The following is a 12,503-nucleotide window of genomic DNA, read 5'->3' as shown; positions in this document are numbered from 1 at the left end:
TGTTGCTATGGGTGTCCTGAGTAACCTGCTGGATATATTTCTCCTCCCTTTTTCTTTTCAACCAGCAAATATTTAACCCAGCACATAAAGTTCACTGAAATTTATTTGAATTCTTTGCCAACGATCCTGGATTACAAGATAGGAATGGGGCAGGGAAGGGGTCCAGCCGTCCAAAAGTGTGCTGAGCAATCATAACTAAATTTCACTGCACACTCACCATTTGCTAAATGCTTTATACATATCATCTCACTTAATCCTTACAGCTCTTTAGGAGATAGGTCACATGTGACATGCACTTCAGTGTGGGAGACATACTATCACACCCATCTTTCAGATGAGGTAACAGAAGCCAGATGAAATAATGGATTTCTCATTGATCACTGAGCTATTGAGTAGGAGCACTAGGTCATCCTCCCAGGCCTTTTAATTCTAAGCACAATGCTTTCCTCTACCAATGGAGGGTTATGGTCTCAAGGTGGTCATCTACTTGGAAACCCCTATTTCCTTAGATGGAGGCAACAGGAGGGGAACCCAGAGGCCTGAGGCTTGAGCAGTTTGTGGCAGAGATGAAAGAAGCCTGATCCACCCCTTAGCCTGGAATCTCAGGGAAGCAAGGAAAACACCCACTCCCAGACCCTGAGCCATAGCTGCAAGATACCCAGGGCAGCAGCTTTCAGAGGTGCAGCTGATTCAAGTACATGGCTTTTTCCTCAGACAGTGAAACTGACCAAGCATAGCATCAGGCAGAAGAAAATAAAAGGGAAATCCCCACAATGACTCAGCCTGTGAGGCCTGGTCTGCCACCCTGTCCCCTGCCACCTCCCTCTCACTCACGGTTCTGGATGGTGATCTTGCGCTGCCGGTAATCTACCCCCAGCACCGGCTCGTTCTGCCCCCGCCTCTGGGCCACAATACGAACCTCCCGCTGGCTGTCGTTGCAGTCGTTGGATGGGTCCTGGCCCAGGGAGAGAGCTGCCTGGTAAGCTGAGGAAAGAGTTCACACCCAAGTCACACCTCAATGGGGAGTTCCCATGCAGATAAATGTCCTTGCTGCTCCCTGGAGTAGGGAACCTTTTCAATCTTCCTTGAGCCTCTCTTCCCCTGGAAAACTTGTTAAACACAAAGATTCTGATGCTGCAGGTCAGGGTGGGGATCTGAGTTTCTGGGTGTCTACTGAGATCCCAGGTGATAACAATGAAGCACACCTTGAGCAGGAAGACCCCTCCTAAGGGCCTATCATTTCCAAATCTTGACTGCAACCCCTTCTCCACCCCAACTTAACTGCCTCATTTTCAGTCACCCTTAACTCTGCTCCCATAGGGATCATCCACCTGCCCTTACAACATGGAGTTCAAGAGCAGTTAAATCTGCTGTTGCCAAGTGCCTACTACCTGTCTCTCCTACCTTCCCACCTAACCCAGGCCTTTTAAGAATAGCCCCCAGGGAACAACATCACAATTTAGAGAGGGATATTTTGGGGACAATATCAGGCTGAGTGGGTGGCTCAGACAGGCTTGGGGTTCATACCGTGAAATATTAGGGCTAAAAAGAGGGAAAGCTGATGTTGCCTGCTTCCTTTCCTCATCTCAGGAAGCTCGCTTCCTATGAACAGGGCGTCTGCTTTTCTTCTCAAAACCTCTACAGGGTGGGTTGTCCTTGGCTGATGGTGGGTATCTGGGGCTCCTTCGTTACTTGAGAGAGAGAGTGGGTTAGGTTAGGAAAGAGCTTTGGTTCCAGAGAGCAGAACTGACACAGCTGCTCCTGAGAGACAGGACTTGGCTAAATACAGGGGGTACTGGGCAGCACTCAAAGATGCCCAGCAAGGACCAGGCTGGGGGCGGTGAGCTCTCCATCACCAGGAGTATCTAGTCAGGGGGGAAAGGCTGCTCACCAAAAAAGCTGACCAGGGAAGGAAACAAGGCAGTCAGCAGAGGAGGTTCGCAAAGGACCATTCCTCATGCATCCTGGGGGCCAGAGCAATCTTCTTGTAAGGTGACAGGTAAGGGGAGACAGATCTACATCCTCGCCTCAGCATACTAGTATGCAACCAGGAATGGCCCCCTGCCTCTTCACGTCTGAGTTACCTTTAATCTTTTTACAATGAGGTGGTACTTAAATTTTAAAATAAATCATGTAATACGAGACCTTGAAGAAGCAACTGCATTTCCCTGGGCTCCGTTTATCTGTGGGTTGTAAGAAAAATTACAATGTATTTTTTCTGTTTTTGTTGCAAAAATGCATCATGACTTTTCTGACAACCCAATATGAAGTGAGGCGATAGCATTAAGTGATTTTTGTGATTGCTTCTCATTGTATTGTAAGGATTTGTGATCCTAAACAATTCCTACACCCTAATGGCAGTATGCACAGAGGGACCCAGAAAGAGCCAGAAGGGGAGGTACTCACATGCAGAGTAGTAGTCAAAGATGGGGTCTTTGCAGAAGGACTTGAAGCGCCATGTCACCACCACATCCTGGAGCTGGGCAGAGGTAGTGTAGTCACATTTGAGGATGACAGAGGCAAACAGGGTGACATAGCGCTCTGTGTGCTGGACTGTCACCAGCAAGGACTGGCAACCTGCAGCCAAGAGCAGAAGACAATGCTGAGGGGAGACCGGGTCTCTGACAGGTAACCTATTTCTGCTCATGGGATAATAAAAGCAATGCAAATGAGTGAAATATCAATACACTGCCTGTTTATTTAGGAGCTCATAGACAGAGCTTGAATTCTTACAAACGTTGGCAGAGTGTGAGGTGGAGACTGCAGATACCCTGAGGGGGAAATGGGGAAAAAAAGAGAAAGAGCAACTCCCAGAGAGCTCCATCCATGGATTGATAATGCATCCAATGACAATTATAAAGAAATGATAATGAAAAAAAAAAAAAAAGAAATGATAATGAAAAAAGATTGTGCATGTATCCCAGGGTGATACTACTTGTATATATCTCAATCATGACTTTAAATGTTTTCACATTTCCCTAAAGATAAAAAGTTCAACCTTTGTAACAAGCCTATGAGGTCCATCAAATCTGCCGTTGGCCTTTCACTGCTGCCTCATCTCCCTTCACACTCAGGGCTTCAGCCACTCTGACCTTGCCCCAGCCTCCCAAGGTAAGGTTGCTCTTCCCCACGTCTCCCACATGTGGATATCTCCACTGGAGCACTCTTCCTGGTCAACAGTCATGACTGTTCCTTTCACTACACCCATTACTAATTATTACTTAGGTCTCCAGTTGTGCCCTCACCTCCTCAAGAAGGCTTCCTTGACTGCAAGTCTGGGACAAAGTCCTCCCTATGTTATCTAAAGGTGCCTTGTCGACCTCCAATCAATGCTTTTCAGACTTCTTAGTGATGCCTGCTTATTGTAAATGCTGAAATCAGTGTTCAACACAAGCTCCTCATTGCAATCACCTCCATGGCACCCAATAGATGTTTGTTGAATGAATAAATGATGGAACGAATGACCAAAAATATACTAACCAATGAAAACTGGTAATACAGTTGGCCAACATAAACACAAAGCAAATAGCAAAAAATGGCCAGTCTGTGACAATTTTCAAATGAGATCTGAAGGAAATAGGAATTTTTCTTTTTTAAAACTCCCTTTCCCATGTTTTAGCACCGGTAGATTGGTGGAGAGTGAGTAGAACACCTGTACATATGGAAGAGCAAAAATGAAACCCCAAAATTAAAAAAAAAACTTCCTCTCCCTAACACCCTACCCCTAAACCTTCAGACATACTTAGAGCTGCAAGTCTGTCTTGATGAGGAACCAGGTAACACAAAAATGTCAGGTGAAACTGGCACAGTCAGAAATATACCCATAACTAGCACTGTAGAATGCTCCTGCGCCAATATGGTACTAGGCAGAGTAACAGATATTCCCTGGGAGGTTTAGTATAGAGCAGGTGTACTCAAACTTGAGCTTGCTCCAGCAGGAATTGTGACAGACCATATCACTATCAGGAGGAGTTTCTGACTCTGTAGAACTTTCTGATTCAACTTGGGTGGGGCCCAAGAACTTACATTTCTAATAAATGATTTCTCAAAGATGCTGATTCTATAGCCCTGGGCACCATACTTTGATAACTATTGGTATAGACCAGATTTTAAAAACCCAGGTTTTGAACTTAGATACAATTGGGTCCTAACCAAACTTTACTACCTACTTGGATATTGGACAAGTTATAAACTCTGTCTGAGCTTGGGTTTCCTCATCTATGAATGGCGATTACAATACTAACCTCACCAGGTCCTAGTAAGCATGTGATGAGGTAATCCATTTCCAGTGCCTGGCACGTTGTCTGGCACATGGGATGCCATGTTAGTGTCAGCATACGAATCTCTCTCTTTTCCTTCATCCAAAGTTCAAACTGAGGTTCTCTCCAATAGAGTTCTCAGGTTGAACTGCCTTCATTTTGACTGAGTTACATCCATAAACAAAAAAATACAGTCACCCCTTTTGGAGCAGCTGGATGGACCTGTCTCAGTGGTCAGAGCCACATGGCACTGAACCCTACCTAGCCTCTGGACACAGTCCTCATTCGACCACTCACTGTGGCTTATGATGGGCATCTGTACCTGCTTTTTCCATTTCCATGGGGAGAGAGCAGAATGCTTCTTAGGATAGTCTCTGGTCCCTAGAAATGACCAGAAAAATCTCACCATTGTAATGAAGATGTATCTGCCCATGACAGCTGTGACAGAAAGAAGGTCTGTGAGAGTGCTGGGGAGGCCTAAGGAAAAGAAAGACTTCACAGAAGGAAGAAATTTAAGCTGAACCATAAAATTTAGACAGGATTAAAATTACATGAGAAGTAGAGAGAAAACAGACAGGCTCATCATTTCCAGTGCCTGGAAGGAAGGAGAAAAAGAACGAACAAAGGGACCTCCCTGGTGGCGCAAGGGGTTAAGATGCAATCTATGAGATGTCTGCAGCCACTGCAGCACGAGTTAGATCCCCAGCCAAGGAGCTACCCACATGACGTGGCAGACCTCTCCTGACTTGCCTGCTGCTCCCCTCGGCAGTGTATTTCAGTCTGCCTGTTCATTCCCCACTCTGTCTCTGGTGAATCCTCTCACCCCCCCACACCTCTGGCCTGTACCCCAATTCTTGTATACATAAATAAATCAATCTTTAAAAAAAAAAAAAGAATGAACAAAGGCACTTATCAGGAAAGGGCAATTATTCAGGGAACCTAGAGGAAACCAACCTAGTTGGTGTCTCTGACATTATGGGAGGCAGAGGGGATAAATAAGGAAGGGTTGGAGGTTGTGATGGAAGGTGGGAAGATGGGTGGGGGCTAAATCATACCCCAGTCTATTTCTAGCTAATGGAATAATCACAGAAGATCTTTCTGGAGAAGGTGAAAGTAGTGTTTTTAGGAATATTAGAAAAGTAATGTTTTAAGAAGACTTCCTTATTTAGCTGTGAATGGAAAAAGAACATCATTTTGAAAATACACTGACTAGGTTGGGGGAAAATACTTGCTGTATCTACCAGCTGTAGGATTCCTGGAAATCAGTGCAATGAGAATGAAAGAACTGGTGACCAGCATCCCAACCTCAAAATGGAATATTTGTAGTCTGCTTGCTTGCTTGCTTTTTTTTTTTAAATGTCTGGGAGTTGTTTTTTTTTTTTTTTTTTAAGGTTTATTTATTTATTTATGCAAGCACTGGGTACAGTCAGAAGCACGGGAGGGTGAGAGAATTCACCAGAGCCAGAGCGGGGAGCAGAGCAGGCAGAAGGACCGAAGTACACTGCCGAGGGGAGCAGCGGCTGGCAGGAGAGGTCTGCGCGCCATGTGGGACCCTCCTCTGGTGGCCAGGGAGCAGCTGGGGATCTAACTGGCACTGCACAGGCTGTGGACATCTTCACAACCCAGCACTCAACCGCTGCGCCTCCGAGGAGGCCCATAATCTGCTTTCTTAAACTTGCTTCTCTTCTCTTGCCAACCCTTTGATTTTCAGAACTCACCTGAAATATATCTTAGAGCTTTTGCCCAATAACATATTAATTGAATAGCAAAAGGAGCTACAGATAAGATTTTGATTTTGACAATGAACAGGATGCCACCGTCATCCTAGGTTATTTTTTCAGGACTGCAATATAGAGTAGAATCGAGAGGAAAACACTGATTTGTGGTCTAAACAAAACCTAGGTTCACACAGCACTTTCAAATATTTTCTTTTGCACATAAATATGATCCTTGGGAGGAGTGAAGTCCATTCCATACACAGCAAATACGAGATTGGAAAAGGTAAGTGGCCTGTGTGTGATGATTGATCTTCTAAAGAGGTCTGAGTCAAGATTTTGTGCCTGAGCAGTGTTCAAGTCACTCTGCCTGGAAATTAGTTGTAATTAGGTGCAGTCACTTTGATATCATGATTAATAACATACATGTTCTTTATTTTGCTGAATGGTAATTCAAGATAAGCAACAGTATTCAAAGGACTCTGGTAAATGTTATTTGTTTAGAGGTGGAGTATTTGGAGGGAGAAGTTTCGCTGGGGGTCAGAGAAGGGAATTTAGTTGGACCCAGAAGCCACTCTAGGGCAGCTTTAAAGATTGTTGTATCTGATACCTGAGGGAGCAAAATGGGCACCAGGTGATCACCTTCATCATTAAATCCTCCCTCAGCTTCCCTTCCATGAATGATGCCCTTACTAAGGGCCACCCACACCTGGGGTGACATGAATCATCTTTACCAACATCAGCACTGGCTTCCTGTCTGGGTATTTCTCCAATTTCATCCCTTTTTGTGAATTTCAAAGCTTGAAAACAGTCAGATGTCCATATGTTTGGCCATATTGAGCCCACACACACTCACTTCAGGGGTCTGGTGACCCCACAGAATCCTGCACGGCTCTCAGACCTTCTCTTAGTGACCCCCAGCATATACAGAGACTGGATCTCTGGACAAAAGGTACAACAAACCTCCTACCCGCTTCTCAGCTACTGCTCTGGGTCTCAGCATGTTCTGTGGGCCAACCAAAGTACATACCTGATGTCTAAACCTCACAAAGCCCCCTACATGTAGGGTCGGTCCTGGTTATATATGTGGGTAAATGTTCAGAGATCTCACCAACTCAAGATTTGAATTTGGGTCTTGATGACACCAAAACCCAAACTTTCCCAAGCAGACAAGCTTGACCTTCTTAGTGGAAGTTGGTGCTAGACTCACAAAAGCAGAAGAATTTTCCAGATTGGGGGTTGGGATATGGGGGTTGGGGTAGAAAAAGGAAGACGCAAGACAATCCATTCCAAAGGCAAAAACCTCCTACCTTTGTTTTCCTTTAGCCTCCAACTTCTCTGGAAAACTAGCCACATCAGGCAGACATACATAACACTAAGTCAGCAAGGTTCTCAAGAAGTGACAATGTCAGCAAAATCTAGGCTGAAAATACTAACAGATTCAAAAACATAAATATCCTGTTTACAGATGTCCTGGTTGCACCCTTGCTCTTTTAAACCTAGTACCTGAGTTTTTAAGTTCTAAATGTTCTTTCTATTTTTAAATTTCCTTCATTCTGTGGCTTGTCTTTGTTCCCAATTTATTACCACCTCATTAATATCCTAGCTGTCTTTATCCATTCCTCTTGAAAACTTTAATTCTGGAAACTGTTTTTCTGAGTTCAGATTCTGCTTCTACCCTTCCCCACCCCCCATTAGCTAAAAGACCCGAGCAAACTCATTTTCAAACTACAGTTGTTTCACTGTATGCAAAACTGAGGTAACAGTATTTGCCTGGTAGGGTTATAGTGAAGATTAAATTATAACAAATATTCAACATCTGGAAAAGTTCTCACCACAGAGTGGACACTCAGTAAACATTATTATCATTTGTATGAATGTACGTATCTTGACGACATTAAGAGGTTGAGATAGCTGAGACCAACACATAAAAGCATTTGGAAGAGTTAAAATGATACAAATGAACTATCATCACTGTCTTTGCAAGATTTGTTAGTGCATTAAAAGCTTTAAAAGTTGTGTAGCAATGTACCCTGGCAAGCCCATTCACAGTTTGCCTCTTCTGTGAAAGAGGGAGGAAGCTCTGTTATTTAAGGGTGGAAAGAGCAGACGAGATATTAGAGCTCATGGGAAGGAGGGACGGGGGTTCTCTGTTTCCCGCCATGAGGTACTTTCCAAGACCATTCTACTGTGCAGAGGGGGACTACCATCCTACATTAAAGTGGAAGGAAAACATACCAAGAAAGAATATCTTTACAACTAAATGCCATGTATTCCCAAACACAGGCCTACCTCAGGGCATTTACTTAGACGTTCTGACTTCCATGTGTTGTACCGATGGAAGCTTAGAGTAGAAAAATTGAGGATGGAAGGTCTCACAAGAACAAACACTAGAGGGGCCTCCGCGGTGGCGCAGCGGGTTGAGCGCAGCGCTGTGAAGCTGTCCGCAGCCTCAGCAGAGACAGTTTGATTGCTGGCCTGGCCAGGGAGCAACCCACATGGCGCAGCAGACCTCTCCTGTCTTACCCACTGCCCCCCTCAGCAGTGTTTTCCTCAGTCCGCCTGTTCTGCTCCCTGCTCTATCTCTGGTAAATTCTCTCACCCTCCTGCGCCTCTGGCTTGTACCCCAGTTCTTGTATGCATAAATAAATAAATCTTTAAAAAAAAAAGAAAAAATATCAAATATCAGCCAGAGGGGATTATCCTTCACAGAAGAACAACCCTATCTGACCCCAAGGTGATAATTTCCACAATAATTCCAACAAAGAATACTATGAAAGAATGCCCCTTGCTCTGGCTCTCCTGCCAGCCTATGTCCATGTGGGCATCTCTTTCCTAAACTTAACCCTGTCAAAAATTCAGCTCTTGCCTTTTAAGATGGCCCATCTGCGTCTATGCAGGCGTCTCTCTTTCCTTTTTCCCTTCCTTAATAAACTTGCTGTATGTTGAAAACAGGAACATCTGCTGAATTCTTTCTTAGAGGAACCCAAGAACCCCACCTACTGAACCCCATCATCTGAACCCCAACAGTATCAGATTGGGCAAGATGTTTTATAGTTTTACACATTATCCATATTTACATAGGGTACAGGTGCAAATGTTGGTGTAGTTTTTAACCAAAAACTGTTTTCAGTGGATTGGGTGGTATTTCCCCGCTTTCCCACAGGAAGGGTCTTGTTTAGCTGGTGCTGGTAAGTGAAAGGGAGAATAAGTTCTTTCCTGGCAAAGGGCAGTGGCCTAGTGCTGCCTCTGAGAGTAAGTCTCAATTCCTGACTGTTTTTCAGGTGCCCAGGCACCTCTGTTGCACTAAACAGATTAGCAAAAAGTACATAGGTTACTCATATCAGGGTTTATGGCTGAGCAAGCTATCTCCCCAAGTATATTTGCCATCAGAGCTTGTTAAACTGCTTTAGATAACAGTGCAAATATGAGAGCGATCGGCAGAAGAGGGCCTGGCAATGAGGATGAATATGAAGGAAGGGGTGGAGAAAGTTAGAAGAGGAGAAAAGGGTCCAAAAAGAAGCAGATTGGGGGGGGGAGGTGGGGAGGAGGGGGCATTATGTTTATAAACACTTTTAACAAAGGTCTGGCCTGTGCAACTCAATAGTGCTAGGCTCAGGTGACACGAAGCAGGAGGCCACTCTGGGGAGGAAACTGACATATAGAGCACTTATATGTTGTTAGATAATGATGTGATTTATTATATAGAATCTTATTTAATCTTTGCAAAAACCCCATGAAAGAAGCCTTATTTTTTATCTCAATTTCATAAAGATGAGCACAATCCTCAGGAGGTTAAGTAACTGGTTTAAGATCACACAGCTAAGTAAAGAGAAAAGCTAGATTTAACTTTACACCTTTAAAATTCCAAAGGCTACATTGTTTCCAGTGATTCACCTGCCTTCTAGACAAAATTTCTAAGGGTGGAGATTTAATCATTTAAGGGATATTCACAAAGTTAACGGACATTCACAAAAATTTATTTTAACCATTTGTAAAGAAATCCTTTTTGCCTTTTTATTTATAAATATTTAAAAAATAAGATATCTCAAACTATAGAGAAGGGTATCAAGGAAAAAGCTCCTCTTTGCTTGCCACGAATGGTCACTCTCCAGAGTAAGTATCAACCACTATTGATAATTTGGTGTACACCCCTCCACATCTTTTCCCATAATGTTTTTTAAAAATTAATCATGTTATACACATTAACTTACAGCTTTATTTTCTTCTAACTTATAATCTATCATTATCAGTATATCTAGATATAATTATATAGAGATATAATTTATTAGTGGCTGCATGAAAATTCACTACCTTAATGACCCATATTTATTAAGCCATTTTCCTAATGATGTACATTTAGTTTGTTTCTGATTTTTCACTATTACAAACAATGCTGAAATGAATTGCAGAAATCAATAGCTTTATCAAAAATATTTCTTCATGTTCATGCTTCCATCCCAGCAGGATATATTTCTCAAAGTGAGACTTTTGTGTCAAGGGAGTAAGGCTTTTATAGTTTAATAAACACTATCGGAAAGAAATTTAGATTCCCATGAACAGTGTGTAACAGTCCCATGTTTTACCACAATCTTTCCAACAGGGGAAAAAAATCAACTTAAAAAAATTTTTTTTGATAAGCACTATGTGAAAAAATAGTCACTCAGGTGGTTTGAACTTGATATTCCTTTGGTTATTATGGGTGCTGGATAACTAGATCTGTTGCAAGGCAGATGCTTGGGGTTTCCCAAAGTAAGTCATTCAGATCAGTGACTCATCCGTGTCCCCACAGACTAATCTCAGAGCACATGCAAATTTGGGTCTCACCAAAATGAGAGTGTGTGCCCTGAGCTTTCAGAGGTCACTTATTCACTTTGTTTATTGAATACCTACTTTGAACCAGGCACTATCCCCAATACTGGGGACATAGTTACAAGAAAAACAAGTTTCCTCAGTTCTTGGAACTTACACTCTTGGTGGGAGAGTCAACAATAAACAAGTAAACACATTCACAAGATACTTCCTAAACTATTGGGTTGCTCAGGAACTGCTAGAACTTTGAATATTAAGTCCTGCTAGTATACAATAAGGGACAAGACAGACATATGGATCCAGTTGCTCCTGGTAGTTCTTCCTGGTCGTTTCAGACTCTAAATCAAGTTATGAATCTAAGTCATCATTCTTCTATACAAAACTGATCTTTCCCATGTTGCCCACTCAGTGAACGGGCAAGAATAAAAATTAGGATTCTTCCTTGATGTCTTTCTTGATGTTTCTTTCTCCCTCCCTCTCCATACACAGAATCTATATCTTTTAAATATTTCTGGAATCTATCTTCGCCACCACCACACTAAAGTTCCAACATTTCCAGCCTGGATATTGCTCCAGCATAACTGGTACCCATATACTCTGATTCTTCACAATATGGACTCCATACTTCTATCGGTCTCCCAAATCCTGCATAAAAATCTCCAAGTTTTCCATTTTTTTATGATAAACACAAAGCCGCCTACCATGACCCATGAAGTTATGCATACCTGGTCCTACCCATTCCTTTGGCCTTATTTCCACCATAGGCCCCGTGACTTCCTTCCATGACGCTGACATTCTTCCCACCCCTCATACATACTGGCTTCCTATCCAAGCTGTCTTACACAGGCTATTTCTTTAGTTTGGAATGATCATTTCTCAGCTCTTAACTCAAGCATCACTTCCTCAGGGAGGGCATTCCCAATGAGCAAAATTCATCTATTATATGCTCTGACAGTACCTTCATCTCTTTCTCATGGTTCCTGCCACAGTCGTATTCCTATATGTGCTTGTATGTCTTCAGTCCATAAACACCAATGGGGCCAGACCATGTCTGTTTTGTTTGACAGCATGCTGTACACATAGTGTACAGTAAATATTTGCTGAATAAAAAAGCCAAATAAATTCTTATAAGACAGGCTAAATAGTTTGGAATGAATTTTAAGTGCTCTTAAAATATTGAAAATAAATAATTAAAACTAACCATTTGTAGTATGGCCAAACAAAAAGCTAGGAAGAAGGGTGTGTGTTGGGGGGGAAGTGGAGGGAGAAGGAGCAAAAGAACATGCCCATATCAGTGGACAAGGCTGCCCAGTTGGTGAGGTCAGAGTGTTTGAATTCCAAACAAGGAGCTTTAATCACCTCTTACAAGCTATAAGGATCTAGTGGACATCATGTGAGGAAAGATTAAAGTAAAGGTGGGAAGATTAACCCAGGTAATCTATCATCTGGGTAGAGGATGTTTGGAATTAGACTAAAAGGACTTTGAGACTCTTTGAGATGGTTAAGGTGCATAAGGTAGGCTAGTGTGTAAGTTTTGCCACTTGGAATAAAAATAGAGGGGCAGAACCAAAGATTAAACAACAGACTTTGGTGATTAATTGAGTTTCAGAAAAGAAAAAAAACATCAAAATTGCTTTCCTCTTACCCACCTAAATTACTCTGATTTGCAGATAGGAAGATCTAGACATAAAGTCTAGGGAAAGAAAAGACAGGCTAG

The 12,503-nt window shown here is 42.7% G+C and overlaps 1 protein-coding gene across 1 annotated transcript in view; it reads right to left on the bottom strand.

The window, feature by feature from the left end:
• The window catches only part of ILDR1 (immunoglobulin like domain containing receptor 1), a 33,666-nt gene that overhangs the window by 15,964 nt on the left and 5,199 nt on the right, over window positions 1-12,503 (bottom strand). Inside the window, exons 2-3 of the mRNA XM_037526609.2 lie at window positions 2,407-2,577; window positions 835-984 (exon numbers count right to left, since the gene is read on the bottom strand). Coding sequence (XP_037382506.1) covers window positions 835-984; window positions 2,407-2,577 — 321 coding nt within the window. The remainder of the gene's footprint in view (window positions 1-834; window positions 985-2,406; window positions 2,578-12,503) is intronic.

This window comes from Talpa occidentalis, unplaced genomic scaffold (assembly GCF_014898055.3).
Source record: "Talpa occidentalis isolate TD23 unplaced genomic scaffold, MPIMG_talOcc4v2.1 talOcc4.4, whole genome shotgun sequence".
Taxonomy (NCBI): domain Eukaryota; kingdom Metazoa; phylum Chordata; class Mammalia; order Eulipotyphla; family Talpidae; genus Talpa; species Talpa occidentalis.
This window is presented reverse-complemented; position numbering and strand designations above follow the sequence as displayed.